The sequence below is a fragment of the Rutidosis leptorrhynchoides genome, chromosome 11 (assembly GCF_046630445.1).
Source record: "Rutidosis leptorrhynchoides isolate AG116_Rl617_1_P2 chromosome 11, CSIRO_AGI_Rlap_v1, whole genome shotgun sequence".
Lineage (NCBI taxonomy): Eukaryota > Viridiplantae > Streptophyta > Magnoliopsida > Asterales > Asteraceae > Rutidosis > Rutidosis leptorrhynchoides.
This window is the reverse complement of record NC_092343.1, coordinates 24,005,629-24,022,352: the sequence shown is the minus strand read 5'-3', so window position 1 is coordinate 24,022,352 and position 16,724 is coordinate 24,005,629. Positions and strand designations below refer to the sequence as shown.

Here is a 16,724-nt window from a genome sequence, read left to right as displayed (position 1 = left end):
ATGATTTCGTACACGAGAAAGGTGTACTGTATTTAAAAGATATCGCATGTACATTACAGGTGGGTATAGGATTCGGGCCCATTTGTACCATGCAGCATTTAAATCTTGTGGTCTATCAAAATGATGAATTTTATTATTTTATGATAAACCTATGAACTCACCAACCTTTTGGTTGACACTTGAAAGCATGTTTATTCTCAAGTATGAAAGAAATCTTCCACTGTACATTTGCTCATTTTAAAGATATTACTTGGAGTCAATCATGACATATTTTAAAAGACGTTGCATTCGAGTCGTTGAGTTTATCAAGATTATTATTAAGTCGTTTATAGTTTGGATATATTATGAAATGGTATGCATGCCGTCAACTTTCGATGTAATGACAGTTTGTCTTTTAAAAACGAATGCAATGTTTGTAAAATGTATCATATAGAGGTCAAGTACCTCGCGATGTAACCAAATGTAATGTATTCGTCCAGATGGATTAGGATGGGTCGTTATACAATAAACCCTGATAGCATGGATATTCCATTTGGAGGCAAGGTTATTGTTTTCGGTGGTGATTTCAGACAAGTTCTTCTGGTTGTAACACATGGTAAGAGAGAAGATATTGTAAATGCTACGCTGAACTCCTCATACCTATGGGATTACGTAACCGTTCTCAAATTAAGAGAAAATATGCGGTTATCAAAAGTCCCTTCGAGTCCTTCAATCGAGGAAAATGAAAAGGAACTTGAAGACATACGCAGTTTTGCTCAATGGTTGCTAGACATAGGTGATGGAAATGTCAATCCAACTGACGACGGTATTTCCGATATTCAAATGCCAGAAGATATTTTAATAACTGATGTGAATGATCCAATTGGATCTATTATTAGTTGCATCTATCCGGATTACCTACTAAATCTTGGAAACCCATCATACTATCAAGAACGTGCCATACTAGCCCCAACACACGAAGTTGTCAACATAATAAACGACCGAATGATGGACTCACTAGAGGGCGAAGCAAGGTCATATCTTAGTTCCGACGGTATATGTCAATCTGACAGAGACGCTGATTTCAATAGTGAGTTGTACACGACTGATTATCTAAACAGTATAAACATTGGTGGTATACCAAAACATGATTTACTCCTTAAAGTAGGAGTACCAGTGATGCTACTCAGGAATATTGATCAATCAGGTGGATTGTGCAATGGTACAAGATTGCAAGTAATTCAACTTTGTGAAAAGGTTATAAAAGCAAAAGTTTTAACTGACACCCACGTAAGAAAGATTGTTGCTATTTCACGAATGCTAATTGTACCTTCAGACAAAAGAATTCCTTTTCGTTTTCAAAGGAGGCAGTTTCCAATTGCAGTTTGTTTTTCCATGACGATTAACAAGAGCCAAGGCCAATCGTTAGACCATGTTGGTTTGTTTCTACCAAAGCCTGTTTTCAGTCACGATCAACTATATGTTGCATTGTCTAGAGTTACATCAAAAAAGGGGCTCAAGGTGCTTATTTTGAACAAAAACAATGAGTTAACAAAAAGAATGTTGTTTTCAAAGAGGTCTTGCAGCATTTATAAAGCCAAGTAAGTATTATAAATACATATATGTTGCCTGCTAATTATTTACTTCTAAAATTAAATATTAGAATGCGATCATTGCAGATTGTATATCAACATTGAATATAAGACTGAAATGGTAAAATAGAACATAACAATTTACTATCTGATATTTGTTAGTAATTGTTGCAAAAATTTAACTTGGAATACAGTAACTCCTATTAAACTATGTTTCTGTTATTAACCATTCTTTTTTATTATGTAGTTGACTGCCCAGTCTTCAATCTATCAGCAATATATTAGCCTGCGGTCACATATATTCGTCATATCTTCTACACCATGCCGTATGTTGGTTGAAGATCACATGTAATATATCAAAAAAGAGTATGGACGATAACGGTTGCAAGCAAATTATTAGACTTACTGCACTGTTTTTTGTTAATCAAGTTCAATTTCATCTTTTAAATGAGTTTGTATTTATAACTAAGTTCTGAGATTAAAGACTTTAGTTTGTTAAATTGTTTAAGAAACTTTCTCTTGACATTATTTTATACTCATCACTTAAAGAATTTTGTATATTTACCTTTTAATTTTGTATTTACCATATTTTATTAACGATGACTAATGTTTAATTCATTCGGTTTTACTAATTTTAACAATTTCTGTGTTCATCGTTTTCTTGATATTGAATTTATCATGCTTTCGGATTAAATCCTTTTGTATTCCACATTAAAATGATTTTCTACTCAGATTGTAAATTTCTTTAACAAGTTCAAGTTCATCACCTAATTGATTATTTACCAAATAGTAAGTTATAAAATTAAATACAGAAGTATGATTACATGTTTACATACCTGCAGAATAAAAAATGGTCCATTACAAAACTTAAAAGTAATTACCCAAGAACTGTCCATTATTTATGATTGTTAGCCCAACAAATTAATTTGGCCCATTCATGTAACAAAACAACTGACTTTATGAACCGCCACATAAAAAAATTTAACCTATTCAGCAAAAAACCCTAACATATGGCAGTTCAATCGATTGTAAACCTTCCTGATAACTAAATACATCGTCGTCCTATAAACGATTCTGTTAAGCGCCATCGTCTACATACATTTTAATCATTCTATTCGCAATCGACAACACTCGCTAACAATAACCTGTCATTTGTAGTCAAGTAAGTTTTATTCATTCCTTTTTAGTTGTATGTTTATTTACGAATTATTGGAAATTCCATGGAAAAATGATTTAAATTCACAAAGCAATCGACTCAACTGATTACTTCTAATTATTGGAAACTAAAAAAAAATTGAAATAATCATCTTTATATGAATATGTAAGACTCAACATTATGTTTGTTCAATATAATGCATTTAGTTGTCTGATGTTATAGTTTTTATGTAACAGCATCTACAATTTGAAGAAGGTTAAAAACATATAAACCGTCACATTTTTTATAATAGTAGTTTATTAGTGTTTATTGACATTATTCACTTAATAATCACTCAAAACCAAATAACACCTATGATATTATTTGAATAAATTCTATAATGTACAAATAATTTTTTTCAAAAAAGATTATAAATTATGCACCAAAGTTTTTCTCAGTTTACTATTTATATTTAGAAATTACTTATCACATGATTGAGTGAATCTTTTAATAATGTTAAATCTGTGAAAGTTTTATACATCAATTTTTTGTTTCTGTTAAAAATCACATTCTTTTAAAAATGAAAGTACTTCTTAATACACAAAACTTCAATTACACTCACTTTATTACCATTATTTATTTTATTATATATCTATGTTACAACAACATATTCAAAGAAATAAACGCATGAAAAACATATACATGCCAAAAAATTGTATATGTTATTAATGCTGCACCTTAACCAATTGACAAATTTTACAGAATCAATGGCAAACGAGCAAAGACAGGTGCATCGCCCGTCATTCATCCACACATTCTCCCGTATAGATGATATAATAGTGGTATTGTTAATGTTGAATCTTTACATTTTTATTATAATGTATTTATTGTTGTTGAGTGTCATATACAATTGCCTTTTATTACAAAAACTGTCTATTTTTATACAGCCTCTCCCATTATCTTGGTTTCGCGAATATTATGACGAGACATTACCTACACAAAAAGTTTGGCTACACACTTTACAAGGCTATAAGTCTGAAGTGGCTTTCAGCATACACGATCTCACTTTATTTCTTGGTGAAGGATTCGGCAAAATAATTATCGATCTTAAAATTAAAATGTCTGACATTCTATGTATTACAGCTGTTGACATATTCAATTATGAGTTAGTTATTTATTCGAAAAGAACAATGGCTCCAAAGAACTGGTTCAATATCACCAAAAATTGGGTCAAAGTTACAGAATTGCAGCTAAAATTGTTCGATAACGCCCATTACAGGAGATTCCCTTCATTCATGCAAATTGTAGATGGATCCAACGTTAACGTTCTGGTATGTATTTTATTGATAAATACGTAAATTTACATACAACATTCATAAAAATCAACTTTTAAATTTTGCATTCACATTTTTCATATTAAAATTGTAATAGACTATTTAAAAATATTCCCATCATTTCTGTGTTTCTATACATTGTTTTTTTTTTAAATTGTGTATTATTTTTTTTACAATAAATTAACATATTATTATTATTTAACAGACCATGGCAAAAAAATTAAATCTGCATATAAGGGAAGGAAAAGCCCACATGATCATGTGTGGATTCACTATAACGGTTCGGGGAGATACAGTTATTTTATATGCACTTACTTTTCGGAATATAGAATTAATCATTTATAATGAAGTTGGCGATGAAAAGAAAAACATATCACCTGCACTTCTTGGGGAAATGTACAATCCTGACTACTTACAATCCGAGGTTAAAACTTATGATTGCAACATTACGATACCAAGAGGTCGTGTATTAGTAAGTACACTTTTACATCTATATTATATTGCAAAATTCTACATAATTGATAGACCAATTGTTCTTACAGATAATTTAACAAACATTACTTATATTGCAGTTAAATTATCTTATCTATCATATTAATTAAAATGTTTTAAGCGTCTTCCAAAAAGAGTTGATGTTACTACTTGGACTACGAAGTGGAAAAAGTGTTTCATGTTATAATTTAGCAAGGAAGAAATACAAATGGCGGCTGAAACAAGAAAACTCAAGGACAAAGTCAAACCTATCAGTTACATACGGTTTTCAGCAGTTCCGTAAAGAAAATCGTTTAAAGTATGGAACAACCTGAGTTTTCACCTACAATTTTGACGAACGCGCTTTCTACTTATATTGATGTTTAGTAAAATCATTCATAAATGTTTTTGCATTTGATTTGTTCAAGAACTATCTTTGGTATTCATATCTACTATTATGTTTTATTTAAAATGTTTTTTTACATAAAATCATCAACACCTAATGTACTAACCCTTAACATAATAGAACCAACCGTACAACGCACGGGCTCTTAAAGTCTAGTTTTATCTCTATAAATCACAGTACTAAATTGGACACGTGTCACCTCCAGATATCCTTTTTTCTCAGAATTTTGAATTAAAAAACTCACTAATTACGTGAGTTTGACGCGTGTCACCTTAATTAGGGTTAACAGCATCAGCGGTTTCATCTCTTCAATATTTCATGGATCAGTCATCATCCATCATCATACATGATTTTCATCAACGGTTCTTTAATTAGGGTTTCTAGGGTTTCGAACGAATGGAATAATCTTCGTGAATCGAGGCTGATGAAGGTAAATTGTTACACATATGGATTCGTTCAAAACCACGAATCACACAATTACGTTCAATATTAGCGTTCCCTTCTGTTTCAGTTCGATTAAATACCACTAGCTGCGATTAACCATGACATCGCAGACTCTCTGTTGTGATTTTGAATTGGTTTAATTTGATTGATTTTTAGTCGGTTCAAATGGATAAGTTCCTGGCCATCATAACGGCCGTGAGATGTTAAAATCGCATGTTACCATTGCAGGTTATCGTTTACCATTGAAGGTTATCATTTCAAATTGTGCTACAATAGTCTGACATACAGTTATACAAATTACTCGAACTGGATGTTAATAAGCCGTGTGTAAAGAAATCAAATCAACCTTCAGGTATTTCTTATGTTAATCGATTTCATGTTTTGTGTTCATTCTACTTCACGTGTTTTGAAAAACAAAAAATTTCTTTCATTTTCATTGTAGGTTATCATTTCCATTTTGCTGAAAAAGGCCATACAAATTATATTTGTAGTACAAATATAACCATCGACAAAAAAGTTATGGATTTTGTAATTTGTAGTCTTTATTTAAAGTTGTCTATCAAGTAACTCTTTACATACAAAAAGTAAAGTCTAACTCACAGTTTTACATATCATTATTTTACTTCTATGCTTCTACTACGCTTATATTGGGTTGCTAAGCTACCTGCTTCCCTAAGAATGCAAATGTGAAAGTGCCTAATGCTTTTTGTCAAACAGGTGGACAAGTTAGGCTTTTGATCAGCTAAGACGCAGTGATACATCAAGAGTTATTTAAGTACTGTGGCTTAGACCACTGTTTCCACCAACTCATTTGCAAAGTGGACAGACATGTTTGTTGTGATTGATTAATTTACAGTTCTTCTCCAACTCATTCAACAAATCAACCTATTTAAGGAGTTTTTTTTAAGGGATTATCAAATCAGTTAGTAATTTTATGTGAATACTGGGATTCAATCAGGTTAATAATTCTAACTAATGAGTTCTTTACAAATCTTTCATCGCATTTCTACCGATTTTTTCATTCCGATTTTATTTGGTGAAATTATGTTATCCACACACACAAGAAGGTTATGTACCTAATATTAAGTGCCATTAAAATATATAAAAGTAATAGCATAGAGGCAAATTGTCTTATGCTTACTAATTTGATATCACTGATTAGTATGTGGGTGATTCAGGCGAGGCTTTAAAAAAATGGAAGATCAACAAGGTGTTATTGCTCGATTGGTTATTCGAAGAAGGTACAATGCTCTTTTCCATCATATGTGTGTATGTGTGTGTGTGTGTTACTCTCTTTAGTTCTTATTGTGCGAGTGTACTTGCAATGTCAATCATGCAGACAGTTTGGATACATGCATTGATGTTGAAATAAGGACTACAATGACCTCTTTATCCAATCTATATGTTTCTATATAAACAAGAATGGTAAGACTTTGGTGTTATGATTATATGTTTGTTGTTGTTGCCATTATTATTGTTTATTTTATTTCTTGGTTCAAGACTATGAATTGTAACATTTTTGTATTGATTTGTAACCTTGAATGCATGAAAACACATGTTAAACTGGTGGATTTAAGGTGGGATATTGATGAATGACCCAAAGTTAGTGGGTTTTAACTAGGTGGGTCTAAACGGGTAATAGCGTGGCAAAAGGTTGTGAGTTGTAATAGTGCATGAGGTGCTTGGGACACTCCCCAGGTGGTAGGTACATGCATTGGTTATTCGCCACTATGGTTATGCCATTTCGGAAGCTATTCAGGTTCCTCCTTTCAGAAAAATTTATGTCATGTGCCATGTTTGATTAACCATTAAAACTGTCATAGTAATTTGCAATGACCGTGAACATTTGCAAAATAACGACAGTTACAAACCCTAATTACGAAGGTGCCCCGAATACAAATTTATAGGCCGTTACCGTACCTTCACACGTCCCCTCTCCTTCATCAAATCACATTAACATCCCTTTAAGCATAAGAACGGTTGCTATCATCGTATTTCCTATCTGCTTCTTTGACGAATTAACCTTCGTTCCTATCGTCGATTAACTCAGGTATTTTTTTGGAGGGAATTAATCGATTATTCTTCATCGCGATGATTCTTCATATTCCGATTCTGACACTGATAAGAAAAAGAAGAAACATCAGCAACATCAGTACGATAATGAGTTGAAGAAGAAGCATCAAGATGCCACCTCACCACCTTCTTCTTCTTTTTCTTCTTCTTCTTCGATGAAATCCAAGATCTATAGGTTGTTTGGTAGAGAGAAACCTGTTCATAAAGTTTTTGGTGGTGGAAAACGTAAGCAGTAATTATTTAATTTAAATATATTCATTTATTATCTGTTGGTGAACTATAATTTGAACTTTTACTTGATGACTTACAGATTTAGTTACTTAGTAACTGTTGTGCTTTTTCTAATTAGACTATTATTCATATGTTTTTATGTTCCTTAGTTATGTGTTAATTTATTGTTTTTGGATTTTTTTAGTTAATTAAAAGAGCTAAAGTTATATGTTAGATGTTATGAAGTTGATGGTAATATACTTGCATTGAAATTTTCTTTAATTCTTCTTAATTCATTAAGTTTTTATTAGTTGCTAAGGTCAAATTTAGGTTTTTGTTAGGTCAAATTGACAAGCAGTTGGCAAAAAGATGACATTTGTTATTGGTCTATTTTTCCTTAATATTAAATTAATAAGTTGTTATGGTGATATTTTGCTATATACCTGCCTGAATGATGAAATGTGTGTATTTAAAGAAGTTGAAATACTTTCTTGATGATTTTTGTTCTTCATATGTCAACTAACTGGGTGGTCCATTTGTTCGGTGTTATATCGCCTTCAGTTATTTACTCGTATTCTTCTGACTTAATGTGTTTCGTGGTTATTCAATGCAGCTGATGATGTGTTCTTTTGGAGAAACAAGAAAATATCAGCGAGTGTACTTGGTGGAGCAACTGCAGTGTGGTTGTTTTTTGAATTGCTTGAGTACCATCTTCTTACTTTGGTTTGCTATGTTTTGATACTTGCGTTTGCTGTTATGTTCTTGTGGTCCAACGCTTCTAAGTTCATTAACAAGTAAGCTTTAACCTGTTTATGACTACATTAATACATTGTAATTTTCAACATTATTGACTGACTGGTTGGTTTACATATCCCCTCCACGTATCCCTGAAGTTCGAATTCCCGAGGATAAGTTCCTACAGTTTGCTGCTGGATTAAAGAATGAACTCAATCAGGGTCTTGATACACTTCGGAACATTGCATCTGGGAGGGATTTATAGAAGTTTCTTTTTGTATGTTGCGTCATTTAATCTCAGTGTGTTTATTCAATTTTTTCACCCACACACTCAAACAGTATCTGATAACTTGATGTAAATTGTATATTTTTGCAGGTTGTTGCTGGACTTTGGATTCTCTCCATTGTTGGGAGCTGGTGCAACTTCTTGACACTATTTTACATAAGTAATGACGATTTCACTATTATCTGTCATACCTCCTTCATTATTTTCTTGATAATTACTAGGAAAAAGGATAAGATATAAAATGATTTCTATTTGGTTGTGTCCACCATTTTAACTGTAATGTTTGATGTCATTTGTCATCTAATTTTAAAAAATCCACCTGAGGGTAAGGGACTAAGTTAGTGGACAAATTTGAAATACGTCTTTGTTTGTGATTCGAAGTGCAAGTCTTACACTATTAGCCACTAGATGTATAAGAAATGGTCTATGGGTTATAGGGTCATTTGTCATCTAATTTTAAAAAATCCACCTGAGGGTAAGGGACTAAGTTGTGTGAACCGAAGTTTATGATCCATGAGTATTCAATTATACCTAATGTTTGATGCTTATTTCACATTTCATTTGTGTATTTATATCAGATACTATAGTATAGTATTTTCTGTTTATAGCCTATAATAAAGTATGTGGATGTTTCTGAAGATATTGACAGATTCAAGCGCTCGACTAGGTGTTTGATTAAATGTTGGTCAGCACTACAAGGTTCTTATCTTGATGTAAAATGTATTATTTCAGTTCGGTTGGTTTTTTTTTATATTATTTGTAGGATATAATGGTGATATAATGTTGAACTGTTGCTTGAATTGTGTCTTGCTTTTTTACATGTTTCATTAATTCGTATCTCATTTATACTACGATATATTAACGGATGAGTACCCGTGTAACGCACCGGCTCATAAATCTAATTTTTGAAATAAATAGTAAACCTCATGTTTTCTAATGATATACATAGTATAATATACGGAGTATTAAATAAGGGAAAATGCTACGTATATCAAATGCTAAGGTCGTCTAATATTTTAAGAACAATGATTTAGCCGCTCAATGTTTACACAAATATCATGAATCATCAATCAATATATAAAAATAGAAGAATGATAGATGAATAAATTTAATTTGTAATTTGTTAATAAAATAAATAAGAACAGCTACTGCTACCCCCAATCTATGATACCTTCTCATCTCCCTCGATTTTGTGTGGGGCATCCTGTTGTAGCTAATACAGTCTGCCCCTTTTTGCTTAATACCCCTTTCTTGATCTTCTGCTTCTTGAGTTAGGTTTTCGTTTACCCACAGCAGAAGAGCTACCCCCACCAGGTCTTCTATTTTGGTATTCAAAACATGGGCAAAAGTGACTAGACTCTACCGAATTAACATGGACATGTTTAATAATCTTCCTAAATGGTTGGTTCCTCTTTGAGATGAAATGCGGCAATGTCCTAATCAAACAAGGCGAATTTGATATAGCAATCCTCATATATTAAATGTCCATATACATTTCATTCTAAAAAGTTATAATGAAAAAATGGGTTACTTGACCATCCTTGACTTAAATTGTAGACCTCGTCGTGAAGTAATCACCACACATACGGTCCAACCGACTAGGAGACAACCAATGAATTCCTTTTCAAGAGCAATTATCCTTTCCGAACGCAACATGCCATTCATCATTTTTTTTTTTTTTTTATAAATGGGTTTTGCTACAATGTGCCCTCGTGGCACATGTAAAGATAATAATAACAGTTTATTAAAATGAATATTTCTATAAATAATTTAAATTGCATTTACAAAAACATGATAGTTTCTACATAATATAACTTTTCAAGTAACTCAAAATCCAACTATCTGAAAACAGTGATAAATACAATGACTGCTAAAACATATATAAAGCGTACTGCAAGATGATGAAGCCAGCCAAGTCGAGTAGTCAAGAACTAAAAACGTCGCCAAAAATTTGGTCAACGTTTGTACCAACAACTAAGCAAATACAGCTATGGATTTACATAAAGTTACTCCTTACATGTTACACGTGTTTTCAAGTAGCGACCTTTTTACCTACTCGTTCGCTTCCTTTTACGGATCCCACCACCCCTTGATCCAGAATCACCACTTTCAGGTGAGTCTTCAACGACGGTTTGTTCTTGCATAACCAGACCACGGTTTCTTGAAAATTTTCTAATTGGTGTTGTGGGCCCAGGTTTTTGTTCTCGTACAGAATTAGGTGATGTATCAACTGGATTCCTGTGTGGCATGAGTTCATCTCCTTCAGCAACCGAGTCCAGCATCAACTGTACAACTCACAAGTGTCAATGAACAAATCAAAAAAGTTCAAGCAATTCATTTTTAAAAAAAGTGATACAAATGAAAATATCATACCCAACGAATGAAAATTTGATAAGTTCCAAAACTGCATGTACATTAGTAAAATTCTTAAACTCCCTCTGTCCCAATTTAATAGTCCAGTTTTCCTTTTTAAGATGTTCTAAATTAATAATCCACATCTATATCCATAAATAGTAGATAAGATTAAAGAGGCAAAATTCTCTTATACCGGCTTTACTTATGCATGTAAAACAAAAAGGTATGTATTGTAAAAACTAAGGGTAAAACTGTAAAGTGAAAATAAGTACAGTGTGATAATAACTTTTCATAAAATGTGTGTTATTTATACTGTATATTGTAATATTGGGACATATGAAGTATTTAAAATCAACTAGTGCCGATAGCATCTTTTAGATATTCATTAATTGAAAATCATTAAATTAGTGAGTATCTGAAAATCATTAAACGCATATGAGAGAATTCGATGCGAGATATTGTCGTTCAAAAAAAAAAAAAATGAAAATCATTAAATAAATTTTGGATTGAGACATCTTACAAACTAATCAACATTCTTGGTACTTTTAGAATTTAACTACAGGTCTAAAAAGGTTAAAACTCGCGTACAATTACCTTCCAATCTCGAAAATCAAATCTGAAGATGAAATGTGTGTAAGTAACCTCCTTTGAAGCAACTGCATTGGCAGCTGGAGCATTCCTAGGCGCTGAAAGAAGCAGCATTAACAAATAAAGATCAAAATAAATAATAATTTATCATATGTTTCTTAAATAAAATATATAAAAAAAAAAACTTACAAACAAGATGGCATCCTTTTTCATCGACTTTTATTTCAGCTCTTCCATCTTTAATAAGAAAGGACAATGCAAAAAGATTTTCAACAGTCTGTGCAAACGAACTTCTATTCAACACTAAAGTTTCAAGCTTTGCGTTTCTGTGTTTTCTTAACACATTAAACATGGTTGCCATGTTCTTATCTGTGTCTGTCTTCTCTTCTGTAGCACTTGAAGCAAGCTGCAAAAGTCAAACCAAAGTCAATGTGTTTAAACGATCCATAGGTAGAAGTGTAATTACACAATTTTCTATTACAAACGAAGGGTCAGGTGCTGTTCCCTGTACACGTTCCATTTCAAGAAAACGAGAGGTATTAAACCTATTGAAGTATATGAGTGTATGACTATTTCCATTCTAGCTTTTGTACAACGTCACTTATTATCAGAACCATTTATCTTGCATGTCAGAACGATATAAGCTACAACTTAATACACTCAAAAGTGGCCACATGGAAACATCACACAAATTGGGTAACACATGAAAACGGGTGATTTTTTACTGCATTTAGCACAACTACGTCCTTTACTTGGTCTACATACACATTTTAGAGCAAATTCAGGGCAAATATTACAGAAAGCATGCTATGTTACCTCTTCAGGACGGGCCTTTTCAGTTGGTCTTGAATGCTTTCTTTGCACACCAGTCTTTCGTTGCTTGATTTCAGTACTCATCGGTCCAAGCCTACAACAGACAAAACCCACTTAAGACGACAAAAAAACAAACAAACGTGATGCAAAGATATAACAATTTTTGTATTTACATTGTGCAGCATCCATCACCCTTGACAAAAACATGAGATGCTGCAAAACCAATATCCTTCCACTTAACAGAATTTCTACTTTCATCAGTACCACTAAGTCCTCCAAATCCCTTTAGTAAACACGACACAAAATCCCCTGCAGTCACTCCTTCATTACTTTGTGCCTTGACAGATGTCATTAATGTATTAGCAATGTCCAATAACGCCTCTGCATCAGCAACTTGCTCCCTAGGCTTCTCAACTGCATACATACACAACAAATGTTACCCAGTCTGTCATCAGAAGGATCACGCAAAATTATCACATGTGATGACCACATAAAAAGATCGGGAAACAATTTCCATATCTCTTTGTTTTTATTACGTAGCACATTTATATATTATGTGTTCTATTTTTCTACATCCGTAAGGTTGCAAAATTCACTATTCGGGGATTAATCGGTCAGGACTTTGGAAGGAGTAATTGGCAATTCGGGGATTAATCTGGGATTAATAGGATTGTACTTTATATATTTAAATATTAAATTTCGAAAATTATATGTGTAAATATAGAAGAAAACCATAAACATAAACTTTAATATAAACTTTAATATAATTATCTAAAATTGTTCATTTTGTCCAAAAACTCTAAAGTTCTAGTTTAAATTTATGTTAAAATGTTGGCCAATTTTTGACCAACTATGATTACCAAATTCGAATTCGATTTTGACCCATCAATCGACGTTGACCGATTAATTAAACGGATTTTGAAAAATCGGAACAGACTGCTCTTAGAAATGAGTAATCTCGGATTAATCGGCAAGTAATCGGGTTTTTTACAACAGTGCGTATATACATATGCTATAACCACAGCCCTAACTCCACAATATTCCTTGATTTAAACTAAGTATGAGCTTAGTTTAACATACAAATACAATACAGCAGGCTCATTTTATATATTTAAATTTAAATATAAATTACCTAGCTGATGCAGGCATTCAACTTCATCAAAAATGGACCTAAAGTTATCAGAATTCGCCTTTGTTATATCATCTCTCTTATCTGCAACAAGTTACAAAACCCCAATTTACATCATACACAGTAACAATAACAATAAAAATATCATATGTACAAATTGTACCACTTATAAGATTCTTCACTGCTAAATATCGAGATCGAAGAACCCTCCGTTCAAATCCACGGCCATTATTATCATTATCATCATTATCCCCCTTATTTGTTGCATTTTCAGCGTGATTGCTACCACTCGGTTCGCCTTTTGAAATCCTAGCCATGATTTAGAGACGAATTGAATTGACTAATACTTAATAAGAAACCTAAACCCTAGATATTGTAACAAAGGGGTTAACGAAACGATTGAGAAGGAATCTAGGGTTGAAATACATACGGAGTAATTGTTTGAAATTGAAATTTGGGCTCTATGATTATAAAAATAAATAAATAAATGATTTTGGGTGCGCGTTAATCTTACCGCGTACGCATTCGGCTCTATTGGTAATTTTTTTTTTTTTTTTTAACAGCGAAAATGAAACTTTTATTAAAAAACCTTCATCGAAACGATGTAAGGAACGATTACAAAGAAAAGACATTCGGCCAAGAAACAATAATACAAATGCTAAACAAACTTAAGCCGAAATACATAAAATTCCGGGATTGCAATCTCAAACGTAAAATTGATGACTAAAACATAACTTGATATAAGTCGCCCACATGAAAACCTTTAACTTGATTTGTTGAACAATGGACTTCCAACAAGTGTAGTTGCCGTTGAAAATGAAATCATTTCTTGCTAACCAAATGGACCAAATCGTGACCGGCCCAATCAACCTCCAAAACTTTTTATCACCGATACCCATTCCATAAAACTAATCTCCCGAAAATTCTAAAATAGATTTTGGAATACCCATCTAACATTCCACCAATTAAATAGAGCGGACCAAATGCTGAAAGACCAAGAACAATGAAGAAGTAAATGTTCGACCGTTTCGGGTTCGGACTCGCACCAAACACATAAAAATGAGCTATTGGCCGGTAAAATATGTCTCCGGATAAGAGTATCTTTAACCGGGACGCTACGGTTACAAGCTAACCAATGAAAGATAGAAATCTTGGAAGGAACCCGATTGTTCCAAATTAAATTTTTCCAATCCGGTGAGTTAGAGTTATCCATAATAACGAGTAACCTCATCGCTTCTGCTACATTAAAAACACCCGAGCTCGAAGGAATCCAAATAATTTCGTCTTCACCGGAAGACAAATGAAAGTCAGAGAGCTCAAGATATAGATTGCATGCGGTTATATACACGGTCAAAGATAACGGCCCGTTCAAATGAAGGTTCCAGCCCATTTGGGCTCCTCGGCCCAATTCAGGCCACCTGAATGAACTAACAGAAGCATTTTGAATCGAGCATAAGTTAGACAAACAAGGAAATTTGTCGCGAAGAGGGGAATTTCCGACCCAATTATCATGCCAAAACGAAATTTGGGAACCGTCACGGAGTTTCCACTTCCAACAATTCGGGCCGATCAAATTTACCAAGCTTTCATCTTTCTGAAGATTAAGTACACTTTTCCAAATTGAAGACGTCTTTGCAATAGAAAAGGTAGAAGCGTTATTAATTAACTTACCGGAAAATGAACGTCCAAATGAAGAGCAAACCAACGCACGCCAAATGTGAACTTTATTCGAGTTTAGCTTTGCCCACCATTTTGCTAAAAGAACAAGGTTTTTTGATCGAAGAGGAGACACTCCTAGCCCGCCCGATTCAATAGGCAAACACACGGTTTCCCATTTAATTAAAGACGTTTTCTTCTTCAAACAATCCCCGCCCCATAAGAAATTCCTTCGATAAGATTCCAATCGTTTAATTACCGATACGGGCGCTTTATAAAGAGCCATAAAGTGTAACGGTAGGCTAGAAAGAACCGCTTTGATCATAACTAACCTTCCTCCAAATGACATACAACGACCCTTCCATCCGGCTAACTTTCGTTTAAACTTCAACATAATAGGATCCCACATGGAAACCCGATTACTAGAGAACCCGATTGGAATCCCTAAATAATCTAAAGGAAATGATCCTACTTCACACCCCATAAAGTCCGCAATGGTTCTCAAGTCAATTCTTGAAATGTGAATGCTATAAAGCTTTGTTTTTGAATGATTGATCTTAAGACCCGACATATGAGAAAACGATGTAAGTAGCTCCTTTATTCGAGATAACTCTTGAAATGATGGAAATGCAAATAAGATTGTATCATCCGTGAATTGCGAATGATTGACTCTTAAAGAGTTATTAACTTTGAACCCTTGTAGAATCCCGTTACCCAAATCATTGGATAGAAGTTTACTCAAAACTTCTGCTACAAGAATGAATAAGAACGAAGATAAAGGATCACCTTGCCTTAAACCTCTAAACATGACGCCTTCTGTAACGACCCGTCAAAATCGCTATTGACGCGGCACGTTAATCATTGATTTCACAGTGAGGTTTTGACCTCTATATGATACGTTTTGATAAAATATTGCATTCATTAAAATACGTGACTTTCTAAACATAGAAAGTTATAAACACATGAGCGATTACTTAAGTATAAGTAAATCCCCGGAGATACATAAGTCTTTATCTTACAAGTTGACATCTCAGTCAAATTATTTATTACACAACATAGTTTCGTTTCGAATGCAATAAACTTTATACAAAGCATGAGAGACTCCATGTAGGCAACAAACATATCACAGCGGAAGCAGTCTAAGGACCTGAGAATAAAACATGCTAAAAAGTCAACACGAATGTTGGTGAGTTATAGGTTTAATTGCTCGAGTCATAAGTATATAAAGATGGACCACAAGATTTCATCAAAAGTGAAATGTCCCGTTCTTATTGATTAAAAACGTTCCATATTAATTGATTTCGTTGCGAGGTTTTGACCTCTATATGAGACGTTTTTCAAAGACTGCATTCATTTTAAAACAAACCATAACCTTTATTTCATCAATAAAGGTTTAAAAAGCTTTACGTAGATTATCAAATAATGATAATCTAAAATATCCTGTTTACACACGACCATTACATAATGGTTTACAATACAAATATGTTACATCGAAATCAGTTTCTTGAATGCAGTTTT

The 16,724-nt window shown here is 33.1% G+C and overlaps 1 protein-coding gene and 1 long non-coding RNA gene across 4 annotated transcripts; one reads left to right on the top strand and one right to left on the bottom strand.

The window, feature by feature from the left end:
- Positions 1-5,245: 5,245 nt before the first annotated feature.
- LOC139876519 (uncharacterized) lies at positions 5,246-9,097 on the top strand. 3 transcript variants are annotated; one of them, XR_011768150.1, is made up of 9 exons: positions 5,246-5,347; positions 5,590-5,713; positions 6,079-6,319; positions 6,540-6,602; positions 6,701-6,786; positions 7,412-7,659; positions 8,258-8,438; positions 8,538-8,656; positions 8,756-9,097. It is a non-coding gene; the product is annotated as an uncharacterized lncRNA (long non-coding RNA). The 3 variants fall into 3 exon arrangements; XR_011768152.1 differs by lacking the exon at positions 7,412-7,659; XR_011768151.1 differs by lacking the exons at positions 5,246-5,347; positions 5,590-5,713 and adding an exon at positions 5,853-5,945.
- A 1,350-nt stretch (positions 9,098-10,447) lies between these two features.
- LOC139877081 (non-structural maintenance of chromosomes element 4 homolog A-like) lies at positions 10,448-13,983 on the bottom strand. The gene is made up of 7 exons (XM_071864495.1): positions 13,714-13,983; positions 13,554-13,634; positions 12,595-12,835; positions 12,425-12,515; positions 11,798-12,014; positions 11,615-11,706; positions 10,448-10,950 (listed from the first exon to the last, which is right to left on the bottom strand). The coding sequence occupies exons 1-7, from the start codon at positions 13,865-13,867 to the stop codon at positions 10,714-10,716; spliced, it is 1,113 nt and encodes a 370-aa protein (XP_071720596.1). The 5' UTR covers positions 13,868-13,983; the 3' UTR covers positions 10,448-10,713.
- Positions 13,984-16,724: the final 2,741 nt, after the last annotated feature.

What these genes read in the sequence shown, in the direction of transcription:
- LOC139877081 (XM_071864495.1), bottom strand. Translation starts at nt 13,867, where the DNA reads ATGGCTAGGATTTCAAAAGGCGAACCGAGTGGTAGCAATCACGCTGAA. An exon ending in TGAATGCCTGCATCAGCTAG is followed by an intron (nt 12,836 to 13,553) that starts GTAATTTATATT and finishes GTATGTATGCAG; the next exon opens with TTGAGAAGCCTAGGGAGCAA. An exon ending in GGTGATGGATGCTGCACAAT is followed by an intron (nt 12,516 to 12,594) that starts GTAAATACAAAA and finishes TGTCTGTTGTAG; the next exon opens with GCTTGGACCGATGAGTACTG.